Source organism: Perognathus longimembris, chromosome 6 (genome assembly GCF_023159225.1).
Source record: "Perognathus longimembris pacificus isolate PPM17 chromosome 6, ASM2315922v1, whole genome shotgun sequence".
Lineage (NCBI taxonomy): Eukaryota > Metazoa > Chordata > Mammalia > Rodentia > Heteromyidae > Perognathus > Perognathus longimembris.
In genome coordinates this window covers 7,214,356-7,231,589 of record NC_063166.1, presented here as the reverse complement: position 1 = coordinate 7,231,589, position 17,234 = coordinate 7,214,356, and the positions used below count along the sequence as shown (strand labels likewise).

At 57.0% G+C, this 17,234-nt stretch overlaps 2 protein-coding genes across 4 annotated transcripts; one reads left to right on the top strand and one right to left on the bottom strand.

The window, feature by feature from the left end:
- The first annotated feature begins 240 nt into the window (after positions 1-240).
- Positions 241-2,989, top strand: Gnmt (glycine N-methyltransferase). The gene is made up of 6 exons (XM_048347751.1): positions 241-481; positions 1,104-1,231; positions 2,052-2,168; positions 2,282-2,424; positions 2,510-2,631; positions 2,713-2,989. The coding sequence occupies exons 1-6, from the start codon at positions 276-278 to the stop codon at positions 2,882-2,884; spliced, it is 888 nt and encodes a 295-aa protein (XP_048203708.1). The 5' UTR covers positions 241-275; the 3' UTR covers positions 2,885-2,989.
- A 134-nt stretch (positions 2,990-3,123) lies between these two features.
- Positions 3,124-13,261, bottom strand: Pex6 (peroxisomal biogenesis factor 6). Of its 3 annotated transcripts, none has more exons than XM_048347746.1 (17): positions 12,352-13,261; positions 10,323-10,486; positions 9,204-9,287; positions 7,234-7,336; positions 7,019-7,149; positions 6,399-6,510; positions 5,950-6,158; positions 5,519-5,714; positions 5,327-5,403; positions 5,103-5,235; positions 4,797-5,002; positions 4,646-4,707; positions 4,357-4,465; positions 3,982-4,098; positions 3,809-3,886; positions 3,531-3,670; positions 3,124-3,401 (listed from the first exon to the last, which is right to left on the bottom strand). In XM_048347746.1, the coding sequence occupies exons 1-17, from the start codon at positions 13,234-13,236 to the stop codon at positions 3,265-3,267; spliced, it is 2,943 nt and encodes a 980-aa protein (XP_048203703.1). In that variant the 5' UTR covers positions 13,237-13,261; the 3' UTR covers positions 3,124-3,264. The 3 variants fall into 3 exon arrangements, 2 of the variants coding, with proteins under 2 accessions (XP_048203703.1, XP_048203704.1); XM_048347747.1 differs by having other exon boundaries at positions 12,619-13,261; XR_007211185.1 differs by lacking the exons at positions 3,124-3,401; positions 3,531-3,670; positions 3,809-3,886 and having other exon boundaries at positions 3,984-4,098; positions 5,519-5,720; positions 5,949-6,158.
- Positions 13,262-17,234: the final 3,973 nt, after the last annotated feature.

The following is a 17,234-nucleotide window of genomic DNA, read 5'->3' as shown; positions in this document are numbered from 1 at the left end:
GCAGCAGCCGGGCACCCAGAGCCAGGGGGAACCCGGGCCCCCGGGGAGGCAGGACGGCGGGGAAGCCAGGGCGGGCACGTGTGCGCACAGCCGGGCCGCGGTGGCTCCTGGCGGGGGGCCGTGTCCGCCGGGGGGCCGGTGGGGCCTCGGGGGCGGGGCCCGGAGGGGCGGGGCCCGGAGGGGCGTGTCCCCGCGCGCGCGCCGGCCATTGGCCAGGTGGGCGGCCCCGGTGCTATAAGAGCGGAGCGGGCGGCGCGCGGGCCGGCGCGGGCAGGATGGTGGACAGCGTGTACCGCACGCGCTCGCTGGGGGTGGCGGCCGAGGGGCTCCCGGACCAGTACGCGGACGGCGAGGCGGCGCGCGTGTGGCAGCTGTACATCGGGGACACGCGCGACCGCACCGCCGAGTACAAGTCCTGGCTGCTCGGGCTGCTGCGCCAGCACGGCTGCCGGCGCGTGCTCGACGTGGCCTGCGGCACCGGGTGAGCCCCGCGCGGGCCGGCGGGCGGCGGAGGGGCGGGGGGTGCGCGGGGCCCGGGCTCCGCCTCGCCCCGCCCGCCCTGGCCTCGGCGTGCGCACCGCGCTCAGGCGCTTCCCCTGCTCCGCCCTCCGCGCCGTGGCGAGGGGATGCAGACCCGGGGCCCCCGCTTGGCGTGCGGCATCGACTCCACAGCAGCAGCAGCTCGTGCACTCAGCTGGGGGGGGGGGTGTAGCCTCTGTTTCCCAGGATTGCCTGGAGGACTAAGGCATGTCCACAGGCAGCCTGGCTCCTTGGAGTGCTCACCTAGCAGGCGTGAAGCCCTGGGTTCGATTCCTCAGCACCACCTACGCAGGAAAGGCCAGAGGTGGCGCTGTGGCTCAAGTGGCAGAGTGCTAGCCTTGAGCAAAAAAGAAGCCAGGGACAGTGCTCAGGCCCTGAGTTCAAGTCCCAGCACTGGCAAAAAAACGTTGTTACCCTATGACAAGAACAGACTGGTCGGGTCATCTGAGGTCTGTGGAGAGGGAAGGGGAGGAGGCAGGTGGATGGCGCACACAGAGCCGCCTCCTTGGCTTCCGTCTCTCCTGACCTGCCCTCTCGGCCTCTCCTCGCCTGGCCTCCCGCAGGGTGGACTCCATTATGCTGGTGGAGGAGGGCTTCACTGTGACCAGTGTGGATGCCAGTGACAAGATGCTGAAGTACGCCCTGAAGGAGCGCTGGAACCGGCGGCAGGAGCCGGCCTTCGACAAGTGGGGTGCGGAGGTCCAGCCAAGTGCTCTGGCCAGACAATCACAGTTGCACCACCAGGCTAGCCCCTCCCTCCGCCCTGGGCTCCTGCATATGGGTGGGGTGTCCTTCTGTGTCCTCAGAGTAAAGCAAAATTACTGTCATCGTCCTGAACAGGGAGGGCAAGGCCTCCAAATAAGGTGCAGGGTGCTAAGACGGAAGGTGTTTTGGTTGTTATTGTTGGTGTGCATGCGTGTGGTGCACTAGGGATGGAAGCCAGGCCCTAGGGTATCACTTAGGTTATCCCTTCAGCAATTTTTTTTTTTTGCCAGTCCTGGTGCTTGAACTCAGGGCCTGAGCACTGTCCTTGGCTTCCTTTTGCTCAAGGCTAGCACTCTGCCACTTGAGCCACAGCACCACTTCCGGCTTTTTCTATATATGTGGTGCTGAGGAATCAAACCCAGGGCTTCATGTATGCGAGGCAAGCACTCTACCACTAGGCCACATTCCCAGCCCCTTCAGCATTTTGTTGGTTTGAGGGGACTCCTGCTGCCCAGGCCAGTCTGAAACTTGCATTCAAGTAATCCTCTTGCCCCTGCTTCCTGACTAAGTGGGGCTAGAGAGGCACTGTTTACAGCGTCCTGGCCTGCCTCCTAAGCCCTGTACACAGAGAGCCCTCCTTCCCAACCTAGGCTCTTTCCTCCATTCTCTGTCCAGTACTTCATGGTCCCCTTCCTCTAGCAGGGTGGGGAGGCCCTGGGTATTTTGAAGACCGGGTGAGGATGCAGAAGAGGGGGCTGCTACTGGCGTCTTGATGGACTGGTTCCTCTTTCCCTCCCACCCTCCAGTCATCGAAGAAGCCAACTGGATGACGCTAGACAAAGATGTGCCCCAGCCAGCAGGAGGGGGCTTCGACGCAGTGATCTGCCTGGGGAACAGTTTCGCTCATCTGCCCGACTGCAAAGGTAGGAGGTGTGGCCGGGGTTGGCCCTGGCACCCGGGGCGGGGAGAAGTGGGAGAGAAGGGGTGCTGTGGGCTCCCAGCCAATGGGGCCTCATCACCCCTGCCTGGGGCCCAGGTGACCAGAGCGAGCACCGCCAGGCGCTGAGGAACATCGCGAGCATGGTGCGGCCGGGGGGCCTGCTGGTCATCGACCACCGCAACTACGACCACATCCTCAGCACGGGCAGCGCGCCCCCCGGCAAGAACATTTACTACAAGGTGGGGGCAGCGGGGAGGGCAGGCTCAGGCGGGAGGTGAGGACCTGGCGAGCCGGGGCTGACGCGGCCTGCACCGCCGCCCGCAGAGCGACCTGACCAAGGACATCACGACCTCAGTGCTGACGGTGAACAACAAGCCCCGCATGGTGACCCTGGACTACACGGTGCAGGTGCCTGCTGCCGACCCGGACGGCTCTCCTGGCTTTAGGTAGCACTTGGCCCGGCGGGGGTGAGGAAGCGGTGGGGAGAGCCGGGCCGCGGGCTCATGGCTTCCGGGGCTCTGTTGCAGTAACTTCCGCCTCTCTTACTACCCGCACTGCCTGGAGTCCTTCACGGAGCTGCTCCGGGCAGCCTTTGGCGACAAGTGCCAGCACAGCGTCCTGGGCGACTTCAAGCCTTACAAGCCAGGCCAGTCCTACGTCCCCTGCTACTTCATCCACGTGCTCAAGCGGACGGCCTGAGCGCCCACACCCCTGCCCGGGGGCTGCAAGGCTGGGGGGGGGGCAGAGGGTTGTGGCTCTACCCCAAGTCCCGGGGCTAGTGCAGCTGGGGTACCAGGACATGGGTCAACAATATAATCGGCCTTTTTCAGTCCCCTCGGACTTGTGATTCTGTCTGAAGGTGCAGATTCCACGGGTGCCCCCCCCCCCCTCCACTCTCGTCTCGCACACCAGCGCAGGGGGGCACGTACTTTATTTGGTTCACAGCACTGAGCACTCCTCCCCAGCGGGCCCGGCCCTGACCTGCCTGTCCTGGGGCCCTGGGGGGGGGGGTGTCTTCAGCTGGGTCCTCTCGGGTCCGTGGGGGGCCGTCGTGGCCAGTCCCCGGTGGCAGGCGGCTCCTAGCAGGCGGCGAACTTGCGCTGGATGCGCTTGTAGCGCAGCAGCTCTTGCTCGCTCACCGAGGGCTGCAGGCGGGCAGCGGCCTGCAGCAAGTCCTCCATGGTGAGCAGCAGCGCCGAGCCCCCGGCCTCCAGTCCTGAGGAGGGACGGGGGAGTAAGGCTGGGCCCCCATCCCAGCAGGGGAACAGAGGCAGGGGAGAGCCCCAGGCGAGGCACCTCCTCCTCAGCTCCAGATCCCGGGCTGCGGGGGGGGGGGGGGGCCCACCTTCCTCCAGGTCGTGGACCCTGCGCTTGAGGGCAGCCATCATGGCATCCGAGCAGAGCGAGTAGAGGTCCGCGCCGGTCATGTGGGGAGGGCAGCAATCCAGCACGCCCGCCAGGCTCACCGAGGGCTCCAGCTTGAATCTGTTGCGGCCATAGCAGAACCATTCCAGCTAGCTGCAGCTCCTCCCTCCAAAGCCACCCGGGGCGGCTCACCCAGAGGGCCGCCTCCCCTCCCCGCCACCCCGAGCTCCAGCCCGAGCCTCCCTCCCGCGGGCATACTTGCGCGTGATGGTGCTTAAGACGCGCAGCTGGGAGGCCCGGTCCTCATTGGCCCCTACGAACACCAGCTTGTCAAACCTTTAGAGATCAGCGCAGCCATGAGGGAGGAAGGGGGCGCGAGTCGGGGAGGAAGGATGAGGGCAGCGGGGCCTGGTGGAGGCCCAGAGCCCTACCTGCCAGGCCGCAGAAGGGCAGGGTCCAGGAGGTCGGGTCTGTTGGTGGCTCCGATCACAAACACATCCGGAGTGCTGTGAAGCCCATCCAACTCGGCCAGGAGCTGAGATACCACCCTGCGGGGAGGAAGCCGGGGCGTCCCTGCCTCACCCCAGCGGCCTCTTCCTCCAGGGCCCTCTTTCTGCCCCGCTCCACGCGGTGCCCCCCACCCCCAGGCCCTGTCTCCTCGGTGTGCCGCACCCAAATCCCTTTAGCTTCCGGGACCACATCCCAGAACCAGAGGAGCAGAGACTCGCATCTTGGGGCCCCGATCTGAAGCGTGCTATGAGCAGTCCCTCCAACCCCGGGGACCCCGTTCCCAGCCACACCCTCACCTGTCCATCACGCCGCCAGAGTCTCCACTCCGACCCCGGCTGGGGGCCAAGGAGTCCAGTTCATCAAAGAAAATGATGCACGGGGCAGCGGCCCTGGCCCTGGAAAACACTGGAGACGGGGGTGTCAGGAGAGGGGGGAACCAGGGCGCTGCCTGGGGGGGGGGGGCGCCGGGCTGCAGCACGTGGAAAGGAGGACGAGGACGCGGATGAACAGCCTGGGGGAGGGGGCGGCGGGAGGGCGGGCGGCCATGGGGGAGTCCACAAGGCCTGCCTCACCCTGCTCACTCACCTTCTCGCACGTTCTCCTCGCTCTGGCCCACGTACATGTTGATGAGCTCCGGCCCCTTCACGCTGGGCGACAAGGAGGGGGACGTCCACCACAAGGCCTCTCCGCAGCCCCGCCCGCCCCGTCCCGTCCCCCTCCATCCTCGCCCGCCCACCTGAGGAAGGTGAGGCTGCACTCGGTGGCCACGGCCTTGGCCAGCAGGGTCTTGCCCGTGCCGGGGGGCCCGTGGAGCAGGAGGCCTGAGCGCCTCAGGCCCAGGCTCAGCAGCTCGGGGTGCTCCAGAGGGAGCTGGATGGTCTCCAGAATCTCCTTCTTCACCTCCTGCAGCCCGCCCACGTCGCCCCAGGAGACCGAGGGGATCTGGGAGGGGGACAGCGGGCAGGTGGGAGATGCGGGTGGAGGAGGAGCTCCTGCCCACCCCCCCACCCCCACCCCCACCCCCCCCGGCCGGAAGCCCCACCTTGGGCGCGCCCACGGCCTGGGAGTGAGCCGTCTGCAGTCGCTCCAGCGCCTGCCCGAAGTCCTCGGCCAGGAGGGGGAAGCCAGCCAGACACCAGTCCCGCTCCTCCTCCTCGCTCAGGTCGCCTGCCAGACTGCAGGGGAGAGAGGGAGAGCACGGGAGGGTGCGTCAGGCCCTCCCCCCCTCATCAGCGCCCACCTCCCCCTGCGTGCCACCTTCCGTACCCCGAGTTCTTGATCCTGGTGCAGGCTGCCCGGCTGCTGTGGGTCACGAGGGCGCGGAGATCCCCCACCACAAAGCCCTAGGGGACCGATGGCAGGGAAAGTCGCGGAAGCGGACACGGTGGGGGGGGGAGGGTCTCCCCGCTGGGTTCCCCGCGGCGCCCAGGCCCGGTGTCCGGCGGGGCCGGCACTCACCGCACAGCGGCGCGCCAGCTGCGCCAGGTTCACCTCTTGGCCCAGGGGGAGGCGGGCGGTGAGGGCCCGCAGGACGCGGAGCCGCTGCCCCTCCGACAGCACGGGCACCTCCAGCTCGTGCGGGAACGCCGTCTGCACGTCCGCGGGCAGGTCCTGCGCCCGGCTCGTGGTGGCCACCACCATCAGCGGAGGGCAGCTGCCCACGGGGAACCGGGGGGAGGGGGGCGGAGGGCAGAACCACCGCCATGTTCAGAAGGGGGGGGTGCAGGGCCGCGACAGGGAGAGGGGCAGCCTCGTGTTCTTGGATGGGGTCGTGGGAATGCTGGGTGTGTGTGGGGGGGTGGGGGGCACCTTAGCCCTGGGCTGTCAGAGGCAGATGGGCCACTGGGGGCCGGAGGGGGGGCTGGGGGGGAGCCTGGTGCTGTACATACCTGCTGAGCGGGTCCTCATCCAGGAGGAGGCGGCGCAGCGTGGCCACGACGCGTGCGTCCTCGCCCAGCCCGTCGCGGTCGCGGCCCAGAAGGTCCAGCGCCGTGAGCAGGAGGACCGCAGGCCTGCAGCGGCGGGCGCGGGCGAAGGCCGCCTGCAGCTTCGTCTCGGTGGCCCCACTGCTGTCGGCACAGAGGCTGGAGCAGGGCACCTGGACGAGAAGCCGGGGGGGTCCGTGAGCAGGGGCGGCGAGGCTGGGAAGGGGCCGGAGGGAGAGGGGTCAGACCCACCCCCATCCCAGCCCCAGAAGCAGCTCCTGGAGGCTGAGCGTGGGGCTCTGGGCTGCGGTGTGGGGTTGCGGGTGGGCAGGGGAGGAAGGGAGGGGAGAAGGAGAAAGGCAAAACCTCTTCCCGGAGGAGTGGCGGCCGGGGCTCTCTCCAGAGCTGCTCACCTTGAGTAAGTGGAGCCCAAGGCGACTGCAGGCAGCAGCCACCGCCGTGGCCTTCCCGCTGCCGGGGGACCCGCGAAGAAGGACGCAGCTAGCTCCTGCCAGCAAGGCCCCCCTGCAGGCAGAGAACACGTGGTCTCGTCCATTTTGCACTGATGTTGAGTCCCCAGGAACTTTGATCTTGGGAGCAGATACCTTCTCTCTCCTGAGCCTGCTAGCCCAGGGGGGTCACCCCAGAGAGGCCGGACCTCCCAGACCATCTCTGCTGCATATTCCACAGCCACGATCCAACTCTTTACTACTTGTAGCTTGAGTAAAGCTTGGCTTGCTAGGTCTGAACTGTGCCAAGAGGAACTAGGGGGTTCACACATGGGCCGGGGTATGAGGAGCTGTGGGTTGTGAAGGTCAGGATGACCTGTGGGCTTGCTGAGGAGAGGGGCGGGCTCAGAGATAGGGTTCTTGGTGGAGATTCTTCCACCTTGGAGGATATCCTAGGAAAAGAGCCCAGGGACCAGCTAACAGAGAGGGGCATGCTGTTGCCCTGGACCAGGTGTCCGGGTTTGAAGACTCCCGCTCTGAGCAGCGCAATGGGAAGGCTGCCCCCTGGAGGCGGCCTCACTCACCCAGGCTGGAGGCGCGGCTGCAGCACCGCACACAGCTCAGTCACCAAGGCCTCCAGGCCTGGCGGGGACAAGCCGCTCCAGACAGATCGTTCTAAAGACAGCGCTGGAACAGGGCTCAAGGTAGAGCCCCCCTAGGAGAGGACAGAGGGAGCGAGCTGTGGCTCCCGCGGCTGTTTCTAGCCCCTTTGCTGATCTCCGCCCACCCAAGGCCTCACCGTGTATAAGGAGGTATGGGTGGTGTCGGCCAGGTACGTGCTGGTCGGCCCACCTGCGGCTTCCCCAACTGTTTTCTTCACTTTAAAAAATATTTCCCGCCACCTGTAGGGAAAAGGTGCAATAAACCCACGATCCAGAAGACTCACACCCTCTTTCCCAAGGACAGGTGGCTTTCCCAGTCACAGAGGACAAACTTTAGAGTAGCACACATTGAGTGCCCTGAGACATAGCAAGGGATGTGGAGATAAAGGGACAGGAAGGCAGTCAGTCTTCCTTTCTTCATTCATTCGTGTGTGTGTGTATCCTGGGACTTGAACTCAGGGCCTGTGCATTGTCCCTAAGTTTTTGTGATCAAGGCTAGTGCTCCACCACTTGAGCCACAGCTCCAGTTCTGGCCTTGTTGGTACTTAATTAGAGGTAATAATTGGAGATAAGAGTCTCATAGATTGTCCTGCCAGGGTCGGCTTCAAACCAAGATCCTCAGATTGCAGCCTCCCGAGTAGCTAGGATAACAGGCATGAGCCATCAACACCTAGCTCTTTTCATTTCTTTACTGCCAGTCCTGGGGCTTGAACTCAGGGTCTGGGTGCTGTCCCTAAGCTTTCTTGCTCAAGGCTAGCACTCTCCCACTTGAGCCACAGCTCTACTTCAGGTGTTTTGGTGGTTCATTGGAGATAAGAGTCTCATGGAAGAAGTGGCGCTGTGGCTCAAGTGGCAGAGTGCTAGCCTTGAGCAAAAAGAAGCCAGGGCCAGTGCTCAGGCCCTGAGTTCAAGCCCCAGGACTGGAAAAAAAGGAAGTTGCAAACTTTAGGGGTGGGGGATATGGCCTAGTGGCAAGAGAGCTTGCCTCGTATACATGAGGCCCTGGGTTCAATTCCCCAGCACCACATATACAGAAAACGGCCAGAAGTGGCGCTGTGGCTCAAGTGGCAGAGTGCTAGCCTTGAGCAAAAAGAAGCCAGGGATGGTGCTCAGGCCCTGAGTTCAAGCCCCAGGACTGGCCAAAAAAAAAAGAGTCTCATGGACTTTCTTGCCACGGCTGGCTTTGAACCATGATCCTCAGATCAGTCTCTTGGTCCCTGAGATTTTCCCTTAAGGCTGGCAGTCTACTACTTGAGCCACAGCTCCATTTCTTGCTTTTTGGTGGCTAATTTAGAGACATACACTTTCCTGTCCTGGCTGGACTTAGATTTCAGCCTCCTGAGTAGTTAAGATGACCAGCACCCAGCTGAATTTTTTGTTTTGCTAAGGATCAAACCTAAGGCCTCTAGGCAAGTGGTGGGTAAACACTCTAACACTGACCTACACCGCCAGCACCAGGCGGTGGTTTTTAACCTTTCTTCATAACTGGGATTTATTTTTTCTTTTTTTTTTTTTTTTTTGGCCAGTCCTGGGCCTTGGACTCAGGGCCTGAGCACTGTCCCTGGCTTCTTCCCGCTCAAGGCTAGCTAGCACTCTGCCACTTGAGCCACAGCGCCGCTTCTGGCCGTTTTCTGTATATGTGGTGCTGGGGAATCGAACCTAGGGCCTCGTGTATCCGAGGCAGGCACTCTTGCCACTAGGCTATATCCCCAGCCCCCTGGGATTTATTTTTTATCTTCAGAAAAATATCTACAGCAATAACAAAATATCCTTAGACATAAAATGATTACAATTTTTTTTGTCGGTCATGGGGCTTGAACTCAGGGCCTGGGAGCTGCCCCTGAGCTCTTTTGTTCAAGGTTACTACTCTACCACTTTGAGTCACAGCATCACTTCTGGTTTTTGAGTGGTTAATTGGAGGTAACAGTCGAACAGGGACTTTTCTGCATGGGCTGGCTTCGAACGGTGATCCTCAGATCTCAACCTGAGTAAGTAGGAAGGCATGAGCCAGCAGCCCTGGCTTGATTACAATCTTTTGGTGGAGAGATTATTGAACTGAACCTAAGTTTTCTGAATCCCAGCTGTAGGAGCCAAGGCAACCACATACCTGGGCAGTTTCTCCGGACTTCCTTCCAGGATCTCTACTTGCCCAACAGTTGGCACACATAGAACATCCCCTTCCTGGACCACCCTGCAACACAGCAGAGGCCTTGGTCAGCTCACAATAGGGTCCTGAGCGTGTGCCTGATAAACGTCCCTTTGCCCACCCCACCGCTTAGGGACCTGATGAGTGTGTAGACTCCCAAGCAATTTTCTAAGGAACAAGTGAGTCTTTTCTACCACACATGAGCCACAGCACCACTTCTGGTTTTTTCTACATATGTGGTGCTGAGAAATCGAATCCAGGACTTCATGTATACAAGGCAAGCATTTTACCACTAGGCCATATTCCCAGCCCCACAAGTGAGTCTTAATCTGAGCTGGGGGAACAAGAAGGATTAGAAAAGGATACTGGTTCTTAAAGTCCTTTATTTATTTATTTTAATGTTTTTAGTGTAGGTCTTGGGGCTTGAATTCAGGACCTGGGTACTGTCCCCTTGCTTTTTCACTCAAGGCTAGTGCTCTACCATTTGAGCTACAGCTCCATTTCTGGCTTCTTTTGGCAGTTTATTGGAGATAAGAGTCTCATGGACTTTCTTGCCTAGGCTGGCTTTGAACTACAATCCTCACATCTATCTCCTGAGTAGCTGGGATTACAGGTGTGAGCCACTGGCACCCTTAAAGGCTGCATGCTAGGCAAGCACTCTACCACTAAGCCACATTCCCAGCCCCTTAAAGTCCTCTTTGAACAATAGGTTTTTATGTTTTTTAAAATTCTTCTATTTCTTCTTCTTTTTGAGACAGGAGCTCATTATGTACCCCAGGTTGGACTTGAACTCTCAATCTTCCTGTCTCAGTTTCCTCAGTGCTGGGATTATAATAATTATAAATCACAAAGTCCAGCCTCAAATAAATATCTTTTCTCAGCTTGGCACTTCCAAATTCATCTCATGGTTCAGATTTCTCTTCTGTGGTTTGTGTGATACATCAAGAAGTTCTTTGCCACAATACTGCCTAAAATGTGGCCTTTCAAAACAAAGGCCCTGGATACACAGTTGTAAGGCATGGGGTAGAAGGAGGTAACAAGGGTGAGATGCTGGCTTCTTTAAAGGGGTAGGCAGCTGACCTGGGTGTCTGAAAGTGCTGGTAAAGAACACGGTCATAGTTCCCACTAATGCTGTAGTAGGGCGAGGACACAATTTCAATGTGTAACTCGCTGGCAAATGGAGGCCCGGGCAACAGTGAGCAGCTTCCTTTGTCTTCGGGGGTGACGGAGCCTTCCAAGTACCTCTATGAGAGAAACAATGACCACCTTACAGCTTCTCCCCAAGGGCGAGGCTCTGCCTCCTCTCTATCCTTTTCATAATGGGCTTGCAAGAGATGGGGCTAAGGTAGTAGAACTGAATCATTGTACTTTCCCTAGAAAACCAAAACCTCTCCCTCTAATGGGTATCACGAAGCAGTGTCATTTCTCTTCTTGACTCTGGCTGCAAAAAGTTCCCCAGTGGCTGGGGATATAGCCTAGTGGCAAGAGTGCCTGCCTCGGATACATGAGGCCCTAGGTTCGATTCCCCAGCACCACATATACAGAAAACGGCCAGAAGCGGCGCTGTGGCTCAAGTGGCAGAGTGCTAGCCTTGAGCAAAAGGAAGCCAGGGACAGTGCTCAGGCCCTGAGTCCAAGGCCCAGGACTGGCCAAAAAAAAAAAATGGCATTACAAAAAGTTCCCCAGTAAAGATAACCTTTCTGGGATACCTTTAATGTGGTCTAGCCAGTGAAATGGCAAAGACATTCACTCCCAGAAGTCCTGTGACATGAGGCAGCTACTGTGACTGATGCTAAGTGGACATTACTTCAGCTGTGTGAGCTCCATTCCAAGTATGCCAATTTTTTCTCCATTCAGAGTGAAGCCCACATCGACTTCTTTTCATGATCATCTCATTCACCTTCCAGATTTCTCCATTTTTGTTTGTGGTGTTGGAGATTGAACCCAGGGCTTCTTGCTTTGTGGGCCAAGTGCTCTATCACTGGGTCAAAGCCTCCACCCCATTTCATGGTGCTAACTGGCCACTGTCACTGCCCAACAGAACTTTTCTACAGTGAAGAAGTGTGGTATAGCTACATCTGGCTATTGGGCACTTGAAATGTGGTTAAAGCAACCGAAGAACTGAATTTTTTACTTTAGTATCAATTGAAGAGCCACCAACACCAGCTTAAATCATACATCCAGATGCCTAATTACACATTACCCCACATTTTTTCTTCCAAACAAACAAAAAAAAATGTCAAGGGGGCTGGGGATATGGCCTAGTGGCAAGAGTGCTTGCCTCGTATACATGAGGCCCTGGGTTCAATTCCCCAGCACCACATATACAGAAAACGGCCAGAAGTGGCACTGTGGCTCAAGTGGCAGAGTGCTAGCCTTGAGCAAAAAGAAGCCAGGGACAGTGCCCAGGCCCAGGCCCTGAGTCCAAGCCCAGGACTGGCCAAAAAATAAAAATTAAAAATTATAAAAATGTCAAAAACTTATCTTGGATGTACTTAATAAAATGTTAAAAGTAAACACCAGGTGCCTAAGATAACAGAGTTCCTTTAAGGAATTAACAATATATAATTGGGAGTTAGGCAGGTAATGTAATTAAAAAAGAAGGAAGAATGTCCTAAAAAGAGATACAAAATATTAGAGGAAGAAATAGTGCTCAATTTGTGACAGTGAGATGTGGAAGGTTTCATAAAACAGGGTGATGTTTTTAGAGTGTTTTTGAAGGAAAGGATGGTAAGGTGTGAGGAGACCAAGCTTGAAGTATAGGAAAAAATCTGGAGTCGGGGATAAGCATGAGTAAAAACACCAAGACACCATCCTCTAAACCCACCCACCCACCCCAACACTGAATACACTGTAGCAATCCGACAACTGATTAGAGTAATTTAATAATACATGGTGATTTCACTGTGAACCTCACCTTTCACCTGAATAGAAGACTTCCTTCCCATGTACTACCACACGATAGAGGCTTATCATATTCTGACTTAGAAAGTGATTAAATAAGTGAAAAAGCCCAAGATCGCAAGGTGCAGGGGTTCCTGGTTGACACACCTCTTGTCTGCCAGTTAAGACAGAAAAGAGGGCGTAAGGAAAAGGAAGCATTTCTGACCTGAATTCTGAGCTCTCCCACTTCCAAGGGGTCACAGCCGAGATTAAAAGCCAGAGTGGCAGGCACGTGTACCAGTCCGTCAGCGGTCGGCTCTGCCAGCTGCCCAGAGCCAGGTCCCAGTCTCTCACAGAGGTCCCAGCGAGGCTCTAGGACCTGCACCTTGGCCAGATGCGGCTGGGAAGTGTTCGACGGTAACTCTCCGGCCCGGGCCACCCACACCCATTCGCCCTGGAAGAGGCCGAGACTACGGAGGCAGCTCCGGCTCACCCCTAGTGAATCTCCAGCCCCCCCTAGAACTCCTCGGAGTTGCCGGACGGTGTCGGAAACAGCAAAGGAGGATGCTATAGGCGGGGGTGGGGGCCGGCTGCCGTCCCCACTCTCCAGTCCCAATCTGGCCCTACCGCGGAGCTCGGTGACGGCCAGTCGCGTCCCGGGACCCAGCAGCCCTTGCAGCGCCGGCCGCGTCTCCAAAATGCGCGGCCCGGGCACCGGCAGGGTCTCCCCACGCCGCACCAGCAGCGGCCCGACGCGAGGCCCGAGCCCGGGCCCCGGGCAGGCGCCCAGCAGCGCCCAGCCGAGCGCCGGGGGCCGCCGCACGGGCCGCGCCCGCACCCGCGCCCCGGAGCCCAGCGCCAGGAGCCGCAGCAACGCGCGGCTCACGAGGAGCTGCGGGGGCCCGGGCCCCTGCTCCCCGGGCCCCGCGCCCGGGCCCTCCTGAGCCGCCACCAGCAGCGCCGGGCCCGCAGGGCTCTCGTCTGCCGGCCGCAGGGCCAGCACCAAGCCCAGCCCCGCCGCAGGCCACGGGCCCCCGGGAGGCAGCAGCACTGACAACGGCGGCGTCTCGGTCGGGAAGGGATCCAGGACGCGCAAGACGGCCAGCGCCATTATGACAGGAGGCCAACCCCCAGCTCGCCCCGCCCCTTCCGCCGCCCTGGGAGCAGCGCGGCTTCCGGAACCGGCGAGCCGGAAGGCGAGGCGGTGCCAGCGCCGCGGCCGCTTCCGCTTCCGTCAGGGCGGGGGGCGGGGCCTCGCGTCGCGTCGCTCGCGTGCCCGCGCGCTGCGGCGGGAGTTTTCGCCGTGCCCCGGCCGGGCGGGCCCGAGCCCCGGCGGCCGAAGCTTAGGCCCTGCGGTTGCCGAGTCTGCATGCGGGTGCCTTGGCACCCGTGTCCACGCGGATTTGCCTTTGCCTTCTAGAGGAAGTAACGTCCATCCACCCGCCCCCTCGCAGTGCTTAGCCCAGTTGGCCGAGCCCCCAGCCGTCCGAGTGCGGGGCGGGCGGGCGGGGCGGGGCGCGGCGGGCAGGGCTTGGGAAGGAGTCCTCTCCTGCGTGGACTCTGGGCACTGAGGTGTGAGAGTCTCAGGGAACCGTGCAGGAGGGAGTGGTGGGACTAGAAAACGGTCTCAGGAGCCGGGGGCGCCAGTGGCTCACGCCTGTGGTCCCAGCGATTGCGGAGGCTGAGTTCTGAGGATCTCGGTTCGAAGCCTGCCCGGGCAGTATAAAGTCGAGAGACTCTTCAACTTACCGCTGGGAAACCGGGAGTGGTGCCGTGGCTCAAGTGGTAGAGCCCTAGCTTTGAGCAAATGAGCTCCGGGACAGTGCTCAGGCCTTGAGTTCAAATCCCATCATCAAAAACAAACAAACGGCCTCAGACGAGCTTATGTGTGTGTGAGGTCTGGCCAGTTGAATTACTGCTTGTGATTCGTGTGTCCACACCTGCCCCAACAGGTCCTACACGTATTCCAGTACTTCCTGTCCTGACAGTTCTTTGTCCCAGTCGGATCCCTTCAAATTTAGAGACCAAGCACCTCTCTTTCCAAAAGTGGACTTGCTCTTCATCACCAACCCATAAGGACCCACTCTTGTTATTAAAATCCTACAAAACACAGGCAGAAGGCAGGTGGGCAGTGTTTGTCCTGAGTGAGCCTGCTTCCTACCAGTGCTGTTACTACTTATGTTCCATCTTATGTTCCCCCCCCCCCCCATAACTGGGGCTTGAACTCAGGGCCTAAGTGCTGTCCCTTAGCACTTTTTTGCTCAAGCCTAACCTTTTGCCACTTGAGCCACAGCTCTTCTTCCACTTTTTGGTGGTTAATTGGAGATAAGAGTCTCTTGAATTTATCTTCCCAGGCTGGTTTTGAGCCTTGAACTTCAGATCTTAGGCTTTCGAGTAGCTAGAATTACAGTTGTGAGCCTCAGGTATCTGGCTTTAGATTGCAACCTTGTCTTCATTCCATGGCTACACTACACTCAGGGATAGGTCATATTTCCGTTTCTTCACAATTACTGTTTTTCATTTTAATTAGTGGACTATGGTATTAATTTCCTTTTTCTGGACTTTTCCTTATCTTCCAACCATTATTCAGCTTTTTCTTCTTTTTCTTTTGTTTTCTCACAATATCTTGAAGCAGTCTTTTATTTTCTTTTTTTGCTTTGTCGGTTGGTTGTGGGCTTGAACTCAGGATCTGTGCACTATCCCTGAGCAAAACTATCCCTGAGCTCTTTTGCTCAGGGCTAGTGCTCTACCACTTTGAGCCACAGCACCACTTCTGATTTTCTGATAGTTAATTGGAGATAAGATTCTTAGGAACTTTCCTGCCCGGGCTGGCTTCAAACCATGATCCTCAGAGCTCAGCCTCCTGAGTAGCTAGGATTACAGGCATGAGCCACCAGCACCCCTTAGTACCAGTCTTCTTATTTCCTATACAATACATCTCTAAGAATCTGAAAGTTCTCCCCACTGAAAGTTAAATATTAGATTTAATGTTAGAAGTTATTTCTATTTCCAGAGAGAAAATATTTCGATTTCTGATTACAAGTTCTGGAAGTACCTCAGGTTATATACCTAAAATTGTACATTCTGGGGCTGGGGATTTAGCTCTGCCTGGCGAGTGCAAGGCCCTGAGTTCGGTCCTCAGCTCTGGGGAAAAAAGAAAAAATCTAAAATTGTACTACTCAGTTTTCTTTCTTGTCTTTTTGTGTGTGTTCTGGCCCTGAGGCTTAATCTCAGGACTTGGGCACTGTCCCAGAGCTTTTGTGCTCAAAGTTGGCTCTCTTATCACTTGAGCCACAGCTCCACCTCTGGCTTTTTGATGTTAATAGAGATAAGAGTCTCATGGACTTTTCTGCCCAGGTTGCTTTCTTACGTTGATCCTCAGCTCTCAGCCTCCTGAGTAGCTAGGATTACAAGTACAAGCCACTGACACCCAGACCATACCCACATTTTTAAAATAGTATGCACAAAGGTACCAAGGGGCCTGGATTCACTTGGACAAAAGTCTCCATTTGTTAGTCCTACTTTTTGTGGCTTTGTCCTTTGCATCTTAGAGAAGCCAAGGGCTGGGTAGTTGGAGCAGGCATAAGGAGGATACAATGGCAAGCAAGCTCCAAGCCTCCAGACCCGGTGTTCTCTGATACCTTTGGGATGGGTAAATACTTCCAGTATCCAAATACTCATCTACAAATAGACTTTTTTTTAGGAGAAGTATTGTAATGCGAACTCAGGGTTTCATGATTGCCAAGCAGGCACTCCACCACTGAGCCACTTGCTTTGGTTGTTTTCCAAACAACCTTTGTGTATGGGTCTTATTGTGTATGCCTGGACTGCTTCCTTTTGTTACTGGCATGACAGGCATGCCAGCTACTGCACCACTGTGCTTTCCTTGTGTCTTAGGATGACAGGAGTGTTCCAACTATGCCCAGCCATTGATTAGATGGCAGTTTTGAACTTTTATGCGCAGGCCGGCCTGAAACTGTGATTTTCCTGGATCTCTGCCGCCCTGGTAGCTAGGATTACAACTTGAACCCCATCCCCAGCTCACAAATAAACATTTTCTCCCAGCAAATAATGGTGGGTGAGCAGACCACTTAGTTTTAAATGTTTTCATTTGCCGTGAATGCCAAATATTATTTTTTTTATTTTTATTTTTTTATTTTTTGGCCAGTCCTGGGCCTTGGACTCAGGGCCTGAGCACTGTCCCTGGCTTCTTTTTGCTCAAGGCTAGCACTCTGCCACTTGAGCCACAGCGCCACTTCTGGCCATTTTCTGTATATGTGGTGCTGGGGAATCGAACCCAGGGCCTCATGTATATGAGGCAGGCACTCTTGCCACTAGGCCATATCCCCAGCCCCCCAAATATTATTTTTGTTGTTGGTGGTTGTGGGGCTTGAACTCTGGGCCTGGGCTCTGTCCTTGAGCTCTGCAGCTGGAGGATAGGACTCTACCACTTGAGCCACAGCGCCACTTCTAGTTTTCTGGTGGTTAATTAGAGATAAGAATCCCATGAACTTTCCTGCTTCTCCTGGCTTTAAACTGAGATCCTCAGATCTCAGCCTCTTTTTTTTTTTTTTTTTTTGCCAGTCCTGGGCCTTGGACTCAGGGCCTGAGCACTGTCACTGGCTTCTTTTTGCTCAAGGCTAGCACTCTGCCACTTGAGCCACAGCGCCCCTTCTTTCCGTTTTCGGTATATGTGGTGCTGGGGAATTGAACCCAGGGCTTCATGTATACAAGGCAAGCACTCTTGCCACTAGGCCATATCCCCAGCCCCCAGTAATATTTCTGTAAAACAGCCAGGATTCTACATTTTCTGTCTTGTCTTCCTTACCTCTTGCTTATTCTTCAACCCCCTATAAACTTCCTTCTACTCCTCTGAAACTTCCCTGGTAAAGATTATTCCTCACTTAATTGCAGAATCAAGGTTCTGCTATTCAGCCTTTATCTTAGTCTTCCTCTGGGCAAACCTCTTATATACCTTTGCTGTTATGACACCAGTTTTTCTCCTACATCTTTGACCACTTGTAGAAGTTATCCTCAACTCCTCCTTTTCCCCCATCATCTCCCTACAATCCAATGAATCACCAAATCCGGTTGATCCTATAAATTCTC